Source organism: Oncorhynchus keta, chromosome 1 (genome assembly GCF_023373465.1).
Source record: "Oncorhynchus keta strain PuntledgeMale-10-30-2019 chromosome 1, Oket_V2, whole genome shotgun sequence".
Taxonomy (NCBI): Eukaryota; Metazoa; Chordata; class Actinopteri; order Salmoniformes; family Salmonidae; genus Oncorhynchus; species Oncorhynchus keta.
The window spans coordinates 79329020-79343984 of NC_068421.1; the positions used below are offsets into that span (position 1 = coordinate 79329020).

General features: G+C 42.7%; 1 protein-coding gene across 1 annotated transcript in view; it reads left to right on the forward strand.

The window, feature by feature from the left end:
- The window catches only part of naprt (nicotinate phosphoribosyltransferase), a 23380-nt gene continuing 8415 nt past the window's right edge, over positions 1–14965 (forward strand). The window contains exons 1-3 of the mRNA XM_035758761.2: positions 1–408; positions 12401–12528; positions 12843–12925. Coding sequence (XP_035614654.1) covers positions 111–408; positions 12401–12528; positions 12843–12925 — 509 coding nt within the window. The 5' untranslated portion in view covers positions 1–110. The remainder of the gene's footprint in view (positions 409–12400; positions 12529–12842; positions 12926–14965) is intronic.

Sequence of the window (14965 nt, forward strand, 5' to 3'; positions counted from 1 at the left end):
TGTGAGAGATAGCCTATTTTAGTCAGGGGTTCGCTTCTCCCCTCGCATTCCAACCTTTCTTATTATACCTCCGTGATACAACAGAGGTAGAGGGGTGGTTAGAAAACTGCATGTCCCAGAGATCGCGGCGGCAACCGAACATGAATCTAGGCAAGGGGATCATGGCAGCGCCGTCAAGCCCGTCATGTACAGCTCTGGAGCGGTCAATCCGGGAGCGGGTCCCGACGCTTCTCACGGACCTCTACCAGTTCACCATGGCATATGCCTACTGGCGTTCGGGCAGGCACAACGAGCCCGCCGTTTTCGAACTGTTCTTCCGCGACAACCCGTTCGGCGGCGGCTTCTCGCTCTTCTCCGGAATGCACGACTGCCTCCTGTTTCTACGGAGCTTTCGATTCACTGACGAAGGTGAGGTAATGACGTTAAGTTCTCTGTAGAGCAAATGTCAGTGAATAGCACTTTAAGGCAAAGCAAATTAGCCACAATATAATTGATATGTGTATTTTTACATAGCCAATGGTTTCCTTTCAATAATATTTATTCGATATTTTTGTCATCTTGATTGCGCAATGAGGAATATAACCAATACCAGTACCCCTGGTGGGAGTGTAAATGGATAACACTGTATGTCCTCGGTGAACTTTGTAACCACTGCACTGAACTTCAACTGACACCGGTGATCTTTTCCTCGTGAGTCTCCTAGATTGTCAGTAATGCTGACACCCTATTCCCTATTTAGTGTTCATGGACCAGTCAAAAGTAGTGCACTATATGGGGAATTGGGTGCCATTTGTCCCAGGACATACCCAACCATGTTAAGAGGTCAGATGTCTACCAGAGTTTAAAGTTACCTACAGACACCCACAGATGTGGCAAACGGTCAGAGCCACACCTGTTTTGAGTCCACCTGTTGAACTTTTTTTGTGTTCCTGTTTTGAACGTTATTATGGCATTAAAGTGTCACATCAGTTTACAAACAATATAAATCAAAATGTATTGAGTTAATAAATCCAGATACAAACATGGTCTATTTTTCCTTCTTGAGTAAGGCAGCTCCAAAATGCAGGTGTTTCAGCCTAGCTTAGTGCTTTGTGTGGTGGAGGGGCAGCCAGAGGATAATACAGAGCGTAGGAGTTGGTCATCTTCTCCAGTTGCACTGTGATTGTGTTCTGTCACTCATGGGGACACTCATGGGGACACTGCCAAAATTGTTGCAACCCCTATTAATAGCCTGTTCAACCTCTCTTTCGTATCGTCTGAGATCCCCATAGATTGGAAAGCGGCTGCGGTCATCCCCTTCATCCTCTTCAAAGGGGAGATACTCTAGACTCAAACTGCTACAGACCTATATCTATCCTACCCTGCCTTTCTAAGGTCTTTGAAAGCCAAGTTAACAAACAGATCAACGACCATTTTGAATCCCATTGTACCTTCTCCGCTTTGCAATCTGGTTTCCAAGCTGGTCATGGGTGCACCTCAGCCACGCTCAAGGTCATAAACGATATCATAACTGCCATCGATAAGAGACAATACTGTGCAGCTGTATTCATCGACCTGGCCAAGGCTTTCGACTCTGTCAATCACCACATTCTTATCGGTAGACTCAACAGCCTTGGTTTCTCAAATGATTGCCTCGCCTGGTTCACCAACTACTTCTCAGAGTTCAGTGTGTCAAATCGGAGGGCCTGTTGTCCGGACCTCTGGCAGTCTTTATGGGGGTGCCACAGGATTCAATCCTCAGGCCGACTCTTTTACATCAATGATGTCGCTCTTGCTGCTGGTGATTCTTTGATCCACCTATACGCAGACGACACCATTCTGTATACTTCTGGCCCTTCTTTGGACACTGTGTTAACTAACCTCCAGATGAGTTTCAGTTCTATACAACTCTCCTTCCGTGGCCTCCAACTGCTCTTAAATGCAAGTAAAACTAAATGCATGCTCTTCGAACGATCGCTGCCCGCACTTGCACGCCCGTCCAGCATCACTACTCTGGACGGTTCTGACTTAGAATATGTGGACAACTACAAATACCTAGGTGTCTGGTTAGACTGTAAATTCTCCTTCCAGACTCACATCAAGCATCTCCAATCCAAAATTACATCTAGAATCGGCATCCTATTTTGCAACAAAGCATCCTTCACTCATGCTGCCAAACATACCCTAGTAAAACTGACTATCCTACCGATCCTTGACTTCAGCGATGTCATTTACAAAATAGCCTCCAACACTCTACTCAGCAAATTGGATGCAGTCTATCACAGTGCCATCCAGTTTCTCAACAAAGCGCCATATACTACCCACCACGGCGACCTGTATGCTCTCGTTGGCTGGCCCTCGCTTCATATTCATCGCCAAACCCACTGGCTCCAGGTCATCTATAAGTATTTGCTAGGTAAAGTCTCGTCTTATCTCAGCTCACTGATCACCATAGCAGCACCCACCAGTAGCACGTGCTCCAGCAGGTATATTTGACTGGTCACCCCTAAAGCCAATCCCTACTTTGGCTGCCTTTCCTTCCAATTCTCTGCTGCCAATGACTGGAACGAACTTCGAAGATCACTGAAGCTGGAGACTCATCTCCCTCACAAGCTTTAAGCACCAGCTGTCTGAGCAGCTCACAGATCACTGCACCTGTACATAGCCCATCTGTAAATAGCCCATCTAACTACCTCATCCCCATACTATTATTTATTTTGCTCCTTTGCACCCCAGTATCTCTACTTGCACACTCCTTTTCTGCACATCTATCACTCCAGTATTTAATTGCTATTTTGGAATTATTTTTCCACTATGGCCTATTTATTGCCTTACCTCCGTTATCCTACGTCATTTGCACACACTATATATATACTTTTTCTATTGTATTATTGACTATATGTTTGTTTATTCCATGTGTAACTCTGTGTTGTTGTTTGTGTTGCACTGCTTTGCTTTATCTTTGCCAGGTCGCGGTTGTAAATGAGAATTTGTTCTCAACTAGCCTACCTGGTTAAATAAAGGTGAAATAAATAAATACAAATAAATCCATCTCTGGAACTGAAGACAACATTATAGCCCTGCAGGAAATTACCACTGCACTTGAGGAAAATGTTGAATCGCTTACCTCTAAACTAGTTGATTTTGGAGGGTCGCAGCAGGAGATCGAACTTGAGACTAGTACATCTCCCCAAAGGCGCTGAGGGGAGCGATGCTTGCTCATTCCTAGAACGGTGGCTTCCCGAGGCTCTGGAGATGGAGCCACTCCGCTCTCCTTTGATCATTGAGAGAGCTCATTGGATTTCTGGCCCATGATCCAACCACAACGCACCCTCGAGGGCTCTGATAATGAAGTTCTTAAACTATAAAGATAAGATTTGGCTGGTGAATGCAGCCAGGGTGAAAGGGAGAGAACTCTACAAGAATCAGCAAGTTATGTTCTTCCCAGATCTCTCCATGGAAGTCCACAAGCAGCAGACATGCTTGGACAGTGTCAAGCAGCAGTGGCTACGGGGTAAGGCTATCTGATATGGAATCCTCTTCCCAGTGTGCCTGTCTCCCACTGCACTGGGTCTCACTGCCTGTCTCCCACTGCACTGAGACCCACTGGGTCTCCCACTGCATTCGTTCCTACATTTTTGAAACACCAATTGAGGCGGAGCAGTTTCTTGAGAAGCTAGGCAGAGGTGTGGAAGCGGAGTAACGCAGAAGAGGCAATAGCGACTTAAAGTTCAACTTTGACCCATTTAACAAAAAAAAAAACATTTTTCAAACTTTTGCTTTTGGTTTTGTCTAAACAGGTATTTAAAGTTTGAGCCAGTTCACCGTGTTATAATTTATAGTAGCACTGTCTATTGAACTATAACAACATGGCCAGTTTACAAGTAGGCCTTATTATAATTGTATGTACCATGAAACTTTGCTTTTATGCATCGGAACATCCTGGTAGGGGTTTGTTTTATTTAGGCCTATAGGAGGCTAGATCACGGTGGTCTTATATTCTTGCTCACTCCTGGTATTTTGTTTGATTCTTTGTTAAATGGGGAACACAATATAGTGTAATGACAAGTAGAAGGTGTACAGAGGGGGGAAAACGCAGAGGTAGAGGCGGCTCCTCACGTATGTGTGGATCTGTTGAGTACCTTTATACAGAGTGTCACTAAGATGGGGAGGGGGAGGTCTGTTAGACTGGGGTAAGAGGGTTAATCACACGTTTCGTGGTTGATTGTGCGAAAACACATGCCTAACAATGGCGTGCTTTAAAGCGTCCTTTGTGTTTTTGTTTATGGTGGTAACAGAGGACTGTTGGTATATTAGGCTGATCCAACGTGCTCTTATGGGGCAATGTTTTAGTTCAAGTGTCCCGGTAAATTCGATGACTCATAGTGTTAAGGTTAAATTTACATCCTGGAACTGTAGGGGATTAAATAAAATCGCCAAAATAAAACAGGTAATAAGTAGATTAAAACAACTTCAGGCGACGATCATATTTTTGCAAGAATCACATCTATTATCTGGCGACATTCCTAAGATACGCAAGAGGTGGCCTGGGCAGGTCACTGCAGCCTCATTTAGTTACCATGCAAGGGGAGTTATTATTTTATCCATAAGTCCATTCCATATCAGATATTGCAAACAATTTGTGATCCCGCCGGGAAGATATATTATTATACAGGGTACCTTGCTGTCCGAGCAGTTGAATTTAGTTAATGGGTATGGTCCCAATGAAGATGACTCTAAATTATTTAACTATTTGTTTTGATACCTTTCCACACTTCCAGGTAATTATAGTGTTGCTGGAGACTTTAATTGCACTTTAGATCCTGTTAAAGATCGCACTTCGGGTTCAAACTACTCCCACACCTAATCTAAGAATACCATACAACATTTTTATGAAGGATTTAAACTTAATAAAGATTTGTAGAGAAATGAAACCAGATGATGTGGAATACTCCTGTTACTCTAGCACTCACCAGACCTATTCCCAAATCAACTATTATTATGTTCTCCGCAGCACTACGCTCTAAAATGGAAGATTGATTTTATTATAGCATTGTGATCTCTGGCCATGCGCCAGCATCTCTTATATATTCCGATTCTAATTTAGTAGGTGACCCACCTAAATGGCGCTTTCAACCTAAATGTCTGCAAGATACATAAAGTTTTACAGAATACATTGAACAGCAAATTCACCTATACCTTTCAATTAATACAACACAGACTTCAGCTTGTAATAGATGGGAAGCCTTTAAAGCTTTCATAAGGGGTCAAAATGATACATTTCACCAGCTCCAAGTAAAAAAAAATGAAATTACTTGAAACCAAAATTAAAACTCTGGAAAGAAACATTTTCCTCACTAATTCCACAGGTGCACTCAGGGCTCAATATAACATCATTTCTGCGCTGCAGCAAGATTATTGAGACCAAACCAATCATATTATTACCAGGGAGAAAAGCTGGGAAGCTGTTGGCCTGGCAAATCAAACAGCAGCAAGCAGAGAGGGCAAGAAGGAGTTCTGATCACTCTGCTCCTAAAACCCGGAAAGCTGCATACCAAATGTGATTCCTATCGTGCTATTTCGCTTTTGAAATCTGACACTAATGTCCTTTGTAAAGCACTTGCGAGGAGGTTGGAGGGTTTTCTGCCGGATGTGGTGGGTAGAGACCAAAATGTCTTTCTTCAAGGATTTCATAATGTTAGGAGAGTGCTAAATGTTCTCCATGCCAGATTTGGGTCGTCAGACACTGCGATCCTGTCAATGGACCACAGAAGGCCTTCGACAGGGTTGAGTGACCCTACCTCTTTGAAGTGTTAAATCATTTTGGTTGTGGTAAGAGCCTTTGTAAATGGATAAAGATACTATATACAAATCCCACTGCAGAGATCCTTACTACTAATACGGTATCTAAACCTTTTGACATCTGCAGGGGTTCTAGGCAGGGCTGCACTCTTTCTCCTCTTCTGTTTATCTTAGCCATTGAGCCTCTAGGCATAGCTGTTAGGTCCCTGCCCAATATTTCAGGTATCAGAATAGATCAGATGGAACTTCAAATTGCCCTTTATGCAGACAATGTAATTTAGTTTCTTACACACTTGTGCAATTCCATACCCGCACTTCTGGACCTAATCAAAGAGTTTGGGGTTTGCAAAATCCTCAATTATGATGCTAAAGGAGGAGGAAAGATGTAGACCTACACCTTTGACTTCTATTTTCTATGCAACGGAATGCTTTACATATCTCTGCATTTGTATTGTGCCAGAGATTGACCACATAGTCTCAACTAACTATGACCCTATCGTAGACTCAATAACTCAATCGATAGATAGATCGCCATATTTATCTATATATTTAATTGGCCGGATTAACATTCTGAAAATGAATGTTCTCCCAAAACTATTTCAAAACATTCCCTTGCTTGCCGCCGCCAACATCCCTCTTTACAAGGCTTAAAAAGATGTTCACTATATTTATCTGGAATAACAGACGTCCCAGAGTTCGATTGTCCTTATTGTATCTACCGTATGACAGAGGGGGGCTCCATTTGCCTAATATCCAGTGGTACTACTGGGCAGCTCAGCTTCGCACTGCTATGTACTATTTTACCTCAGTCTCCCCCTTCGTGGATGGAGATTGAAATGTCTTCAGTTGTACCCAATTTAATCCTTAACCTTTACATTTACTCAGCTGATATCAAGACACAAAAAAATAAAAATAATAATCCCTTATTTTTTAATACGATCGATGTTTGGTATGAGGTGTGGAAGTTTCTTGGTGAAACGCATTCTTTGTCATGTTTTAGTCCTATCTGGGGAAACCACAGTTTCACTCCTGGGAGAGCTGATCTGGGTTTCCAACTATGGGCCAAAAAAGAAGGTATTTTTATGTCATTTGAAGAACTCATAGCAAAATCTGACATGCCTAGAAAACAACATTTAAAAATAAATATTTACAGCTAAGGAGCTTCCTCATGGTTGCCCAAAATCAGAACCCCTTCTGTCCACTTTAGAAAATACGATCTCAACCCATTGTAATGGTAGAATTTCAGATCTACACCATATGCTAGAGTCTGGCTCAACTGCATCATCTGCGCACAAACTGAACTATTGGAAGGAAGATATTTGGGTGGACATAGTCTTGGACAAATGGAGTAATATATGTACTAATGCTCAGACACAGACTGTGAATACTCGGCTTAAACTGTTGCAATACAAGTGGTTGATGTGAGCATATGTAACCCCTGCTAAGTTAAATAAGTTTAATAGTATAGTTCCAGATATATGCTACAAATGCAATCACTCTGAAGGGACTCTGTTTCATTGTCTGTGGGACTGAGACAATTCAAGATTTTTGGAACGAGGTATCACATATGATATCCCAAATAGTATCAGTAAAATTGCCTCTCCATCCCAACGTGTTTATAGTGGTGTTGTACACAATCAATCCTCATCTAAAGAACCAAGTAAAAACACTTATACATATGTGCTTGTTGCAAGCAAAATGCTTGATAGCTCTTGGCTGGAAAAGTGTGACAAGGCCTTGTATTGCCCAATGGCTTAGAGAAACGTTGTCTTGTATTGCCCAATGGCTTAGGGAAACGTTGTCTTGTATTGCCCAATGGCTTAGGGAAACGTTGTCTTGTATTGCCCAATGGCTTAGGGAAACGTTGTCTTGCCTAACAATTGAAAAGATAACATGCACGGTTAAGGGAAACAAGACACTTTTGAAAAGGTTTGGAGACCATTTTGGGATTTTGTTGAGCAGAGTGATGTGGGTGAAATATTGGCTGGGTAGTGGACTATGCTTTGTATGTATGTTGGGTGGTGGTGAGAGATATCCGATTGGTTGAGTGACCCTACCTCTTTGAAGTGTTAAATCATTTTGGTCGGATATCTCTCACCACCACCCAAAATACATACAAAGCATAGTCCACTACCCAGCCAATATTTCACCCACATCATGGGGGGGGGGGGCGTTTTGGGATTATTATTCAATTAACATGAACACTATCCACGCTACGCTTTGGTCCTCTCCTTCTTCCACCGACGACAACCGTTACAATTGGACTGATCATGTCAACATACAAAATCTTAGCTAGACAAGCAGTCATCATCATGTATCACATGGACAATCTACTGGCAAATCCTTTTCAATCCTTATTATATGAAGAGAAATTATAGATAAAAGTAACAGTGCACATCGGACAACAAATTGGAAATCTCAAATTCAACAATAAGTGGGTTGGAAGAAATCAGCAGCTAACTGCAAGCGTTGCAAAGCAATCACTATTTTGCTTCCCCTGCTATTCGGTGGAGAGGGGGTGTGGTCCTAGTCTGGGTTTAAGGGTCTCTTTCCCAACCTTAAAAGGATAAACATACACATGAATACCATGGGCCAGAAAAGGTTGAGTACCTTGGCCATTCTGTCAAACCAGCATGACTTCTGCCTCGTTAAAAACAACTGGGAACTGGGAAATGTCAGACTTCAGTGAGTTTAAGACCACTGGGAACCTGGAAAAAAACGAACTCCGACTGGGAAAATACACTTTGAATGGTCATCCAACTCGAAATTCCAAGTCGGGAACTCATGATCCAACCTTGTCCGCAGTTGTCTTGAAAGCACCATAAATCCAGGGATTGCTAGACTTGGATTACAAAGTTTCATGACAAAATTTTTCCACAAGGAGGACCGCCGAGCCACCTTCTTGTTCAAGTGAGCACAGCACAACCGAGTCCAAATATGTATTGTATGCCACTGCATAAATCATATAATATGCCAGGGAGATAAGTACACTGTAGCTAAGAAAGTAATACTAAGTGTATGTTGTGTAGTAAGATGTTAATAGCACATATGCCTCACCCTAGTAATTTGGTCCCTTTCCCCCTCATAACTTAAACTACTGTTCTGACTTGATGATGCACATGTAGACTATAGCCTGTTTTAGAGAAATCCATTGTCTGATTGTATGCCCACTTTATTTATCCTACTTGGTGTACAGGGAGACTACTTTAAGAACTGCCCATGTTCTGAATTATGTCGCTGTACATTTCAAAAGTGCTGAACAAATAGTTATATTGACTACATTCGTCTTAACTCGCTCATTAATGTCTTAATCAAAATTATGGATTGCCTCTTAGCCGCTCATTGTTCCCTTATTCATTTACATTACATTTACATTTAAGTCATTTAGCAGACGCTCTTATCCAGAGCGACTTACAAATTGTGCATTCACCTTATGACATCCAGTGGAACATCCACTTTACAATAGTGCATCTAAATCTTTTAAGGGGGTGAGAAGGATTACTTTATCCTATCCTAGGTATTCCTTAAAGAGGTGGGGTTTCAGGTGTCTCCGGAAGGTGGTGATTGACTCCGCTGTCCTGGCGTCGTGAGGGAGTGTGTTCCACCATTGGGGAGCCAGAGCAGCGAACAGTTTTGACTGGGCTGAGCGGGAACTGTACTTCCTCAGTGGTAGGGAGGCGAGCAGGCCAGAGGTGGATGAACGCAGTGCCCTTGTTTGGGTGTAGGGCCTGATCAGAGCCTGGAGGTACTGAGGTGCCGTTCCCCTCACAGCTCCGTAGGCAAGCACCATGGTCTTGTAGCGGATGCGAGCTTCAACTGGAAGCCAGTGGAGAGAGCGGAGGAGCGGGGTGACGTGAGAGAACTTGGGAAGGTTGAACACCAGACGGGCTGCGGCGTTCTGGATGAGTTGTAGGGGTTTAATGGCACAGGCAGGGAGCCCAGCCAACAGCGAGTTGCAGTAATCCAGACGGGAGATGACAAGTGCCTGGATTAGGACCTGCGCCGCTTCCTGTGTGAGGCAGGGTCGTACTCTGCGGATGTTGTAGAGCATGAACCTACAGGAACGGGCCACCGCCTTGATGTTAGTTGAGAACGACAGGGTGTTGTCCAGGATCACGCCAAGGTTCTTAGCGCTCTGGGAAGAGGACACAATGGAGTTGTCAACCGTGATGGCGAGATCATGGAACGGGCAGTCCTTCCCGGGAGGAAGAGCAGCTCCGTCTTGCCGAGGTTCAGCTTGAGGTGGTGATCCGTCATCCACGCTGATATGTCTGCCAGACATGCAGAGATGCGATTCACCACCTGGTCATCAGAAGGAGGAAAGGAGAAGATTAATTGTGTGTCGTCTGCATAGCAATGATAGGAGATAGGTTATTCCATAGTTTGTACATCTCAATTGTCAGTAGAAACCACATTTGTTTAAGCAAGTCAGCCATATCAGCTTTGTTTTTTTTAAAGGCAGTAAATGAGTCTGAATGAACTTTTTCACTGCCAGACAAGACTCTGCTGATATCCAGGTGTAGCGGTGTTAAAGATTCACTCCATGGTGCTGAAAAGATAGCTCTGCTGTTGGGACAGCTTTATGTAGGCCCTAACAGTTTATGGGCGCTGTTTTTCACTGTTATAGTGCAATTTAATGTATTGTTTAGTGTTGTGTTGTGGCTTTGCTGGCATGCATCCCAATTTTGTTGTTGTTGAGTTTGCCCCACCAAGATTTACATGCTAAAATCACCACTGGTAGTAACTAATATCAAGGGTATGGTAAAAACATATACTAGCAAGACAGGTTTGTGATCAGACCTATAAGCTCTAGCCCAGTGAGCCTATAACAACAACACAAAGTCTAGAGCAGGGTAGGGGGGGTCTCAATTTACTGTTGAAAGGTAGAATACACAAGGTGCAATTGCAAAATTTGGTTGTGAAGCAACAGTTTTTGTCTTGTTATGCCAGTCATTGATAGTCACTCAGTTAGCCCATGTCAACTATACGTTTAGATTGGTAAATTATTCTAGCGGCCAGCTATCTAAACTTGTAGTATTCAAGGTTGAATTAGAGCCCGGGGGCCACATTGATTTTGCTAGTCTCACTCAGATACAGTATCATACTGTATTAAAAACTGCAAACATTTCTCTCCAGCCTTGGGCAAAATGTGTAGAATTGCAGGAATTTAACTCTAAAACTTAAATATGCATGAAATTGGATAATAAAATTGCTAAATCTTTTCTCCACCCCATGGCAAAAATGTGTAGAATTGCTACAAATGAGCTTTTTTTCAAGCAGGCTTGACTATTGTAGTTTGGTCTACCCAAGAAAGCCATTGTAAAGGCTTTCTTCTGTGGACGAAGGAGAGGACCAAAGCGCAGCGTGGTTAGTGTTCATCATGTTTAATAACGACGATAAACGTGAACACTACAAAATACAAAACAACAAATGTGAAAAAAAACAAAACAGTTCTGTCTGGTGTAGACACAAGAAGACAGAAGACAACCACCCACAAAACCCAACACAGGCTACCTAAATATGGTTCCCAATCAGAGACAATGACTAACATCTGCCTCTGATTGAGAACCATATCAGGCCAAACATAGAAACAGGAAAACTAGACACACAACATAGAATACCCACACAGCTCACGTCCTGACCAACACTAAAACAAAGAAAACACAAAATAACAATGGTCAGAACGTGACAGCCATTGGTCAACTGCAAAACATACAGAATGCTGCAGCACGGGGCCCAATTTGTAAGTCGCTCTGGATAAGAGCGTCTGCTAAATGACTTAAATGTAAATGTAAATGTACTGACCACGAACAGACAGAGAGCACACATTAAACTGGTTTAAAAGTCTCTGCACTGGCTGCCTGTGAGTTTTAGAATTAATTGTAAGATTCTCTTTTTAAATGAATCCACGATTATCCCTCTCCCCCTCTCCCTCTTGCACCCTCACGTTCTTCTCCCTCTCCCATGTGTTCTTATGAGATTAGCTTTATTAGCAGTGGTGGAGAAAGTACCCAAATGTCATACTTGAATAAAAGTAAAGATACCTTTTTAAAGAAAATGACTCAAGTAAAAGTCACCCAGTAAAATCCTACTTGTGTAAAAGTATTTGGTTTTAAATATTCTTAAGTATCAAAAGTACATGTAATTGCTATAATATACTTGTGTCAAAAGTGAAAGTTGAAATAATTTCAAATTCCTTATGTTAAGCAAACCAGACTGCACAATTTTCTTGTTTTTTAAATGTACGGATAACTAGGGGCACACTCCAATGACTACCTTGTTGTTGTTTAGACTCTAAACTGTAAGCATGTTTCACGTTCCCTGGGCCAAAACACGGCATTTGTAGATGTCGTAATAACAGTTGCCATTGAGATCGGTAGACAGATGACTTTTCTTGGAAAACCTGTAGTGGGACTAATAGTATTCCACATGCCAGTATGTTAGAAAAGTGGTGTGTTGACGTGTACAAAAAAAATATTTAGTTTATTTCATATGTCATGAGTAGTGTATTGTTGTGTAGATGTGTGATATTACTGTACTGATTAGAAGTTGCTCCAGATAAGAGGGTCTTTATCATTATGTTATTGATTATGTGTAACAAAGTATAACTGTGTTATAGATGTGGAGTACCTGCGTTCCGTGCTGCCCCCAGCCACTGACCCCGCCTTCTTCCTGTTTCTACGGGAACTGGACTGTTCCGGTGTCACACTCCACTCTGTCCCCGAGGGAACGGTGGTCTTTGCCAGGGTGAGACAACGTCAGGGGTCAAGGGTTATACTCAGGGTCATCCCCAGGCACGGTTGGAATTATATATTCTCTTGGGGTGCCCAATGTCTCTTGGGGTGTCTAATCTCTTGCGGGTGCCTGATCGGACCAGCCCCCTGTAACTCGAACCATTCATAGAAATATAATCTAGTCATTCTATTTCTATGCTTACACTCAGGGACGGTTCAGTCCCAAGGGCCAGCGGTCAGGAGTTAGACTCAGGGACTCACCCACAATGGTCAGGGTTGATGACTGAGTTGATTGATTCATTGATTGTGCTGCCCCTCTGTTTGAAGGTGCCTCTGATGGAGGTGTCTGGTCCTCTGGCTGTGGTTCAACTACTGGAGACCAGCCTGTTGTGTCTGGTCAACTACGCCAGGTAGGGACACACTTCTCCTTCAGCAAACTTGAAAAGGTTTGGCATGGGCCCTCAAATCCTCAAAGTTCTATAGCTGCACCATTGAGAGCATATTGACTGGCTGTATCAATGCTTGGTATGGCAATAGGACTGCCCTCGATCGCATGGCTCTACAGAGTGTGGTGCGGACATCACTGGGGCCAAGCTCCCTGCCATCCAGGACCTCTATTTCAGGCGGTGTGACAGAAAGGCCCGGAAAATCGTTAACTCCATCCACCCAAGTCATAGACTGTTCTCTCTGCTGCCGCATGGCAAGAGGTACTGGTGCATCAAGTCTGATACCAACAGGTTCCTGAACAGCTTCTATCCCCAAGCTGTAAGACTGATAAATAGCTAACAGAATGGCTACATGGACTATCTGAGTTGACCCTTGTATTTCATTTTTGCTCAGTCTCTATGCACACTCACAGGACTCTACACACTCACGCACATACACTCTCCCAACCACACATAACATACACATACATTTATATTGACTCTACACACACAATTGCATACAATCAGCATTTATGTTGATGCTACTCTGTTTATTATAATACTGATGCCAAGTCACCTTGCCCCTCCCTACACTGAATATACAAAAGTATGTGGACACCCCATAAAATCGAGCGCACAGCCATGCAATCTCCATAAGTGGACATTGGCAGAAGAACAGTGGTAGAATAAGTACCCAAATGTCATACTTGAGTAAAAGTAAAGATAACTTAATAGAAAATGACTCAAGTGAAAGTCACCCAGTCAAATACTTCTTGAGTAAAAGTCTACAAGTATTTGGTTTTAATTATACTTAAGTCTCGAAAGTAAATGTAATTGCTAAAATATACATCAATATCAAAAGTAAAAGTATGAATCATTTCACATTCCTTATATTAAGCAAACCAGACGGCGCGATTTTCATTTTTTCATTATTTATTTTTGCGGATAGCTATGGGCACACTCCAACGCTCAGACATCATTTACAAATGAAGCCTTTGTGTTTAATAAGAGGCAGTAGGGATGACCAGGGATGTTCTCTTGATAAGTCTGTGAATTAGACAATATTCCTGTCCTGCTAAGCATTCGAAATGTAATGTCAGGGGAAATGTATGGAGTAAAAACTACATTATTTTCTTTAGGAATGTAGTGGAGTAAAAGTTGTCAAATATAAATAGTAAAGTACAGATACTCAAAAAATCTATTTAAGTAGTACTTTAAAGTATTTTTACTTAAGTACTTTACACCACTGACTGAAGAGCTCGGTGATTTTCAACATGGCACTGTCATAGATTGTTACATTTCCAACAAGTCAGTTTAGCAAATTTCTGCCCTGCTAAACCTGCCCCGGTCAACTGTAAGTAGTATTATTGCAAACGTCTAGGAGCAACAATGGCTCAACCATGAAGTGTTAGGCCACACAAGCTCACAGAACAGGACCGTTGAGTGCTGAAGCGAGTCTCACGTAAAAAATAGCCTGTCCTCGGTTTCAACACTCACTACCAAGTTCCAAACTGCCTTTAGAAGCAATGTCAGCACAATAACTGTTCGTCGAGAGCTTCATGAAATGGGTTTCCATGGCCGAGCAGCCACACACAAGCCTAAGATCACCTTGAGCAATGCCAAGCGTTGGCTGGAGTGGCGTAAAGCTCGCCGCCATTGGACTCTGGAGCAGTGGAAACAAACGCGTTCTCTGGAGTGATGAATCACACTTCACCATCTGGCAGTCCGACGGATGAATCTGGGTTTGGATGCCAGGAGAACGCTACCTGCCTGAATGCATAGTGTCAACTGTAAAGTTTGGTGGAGGAGGACTAATGTTCTGGGGATGTTTTTCTTGGTTCTGGATAGGCCCCTTAGTTCCAGTGAAGGGAAATATTAATGCTACATAATACAATGACATTCTAGACGATTCTGTGCTTCCAACTTTGCGGCAACAGTTTAAGAAAGGCCCTTTCTTGTTGAGCATGACAATGCCCCATGCACAAAGTGAGGTCCATACAGAAATGGTTTGTTGAGATCATTGTG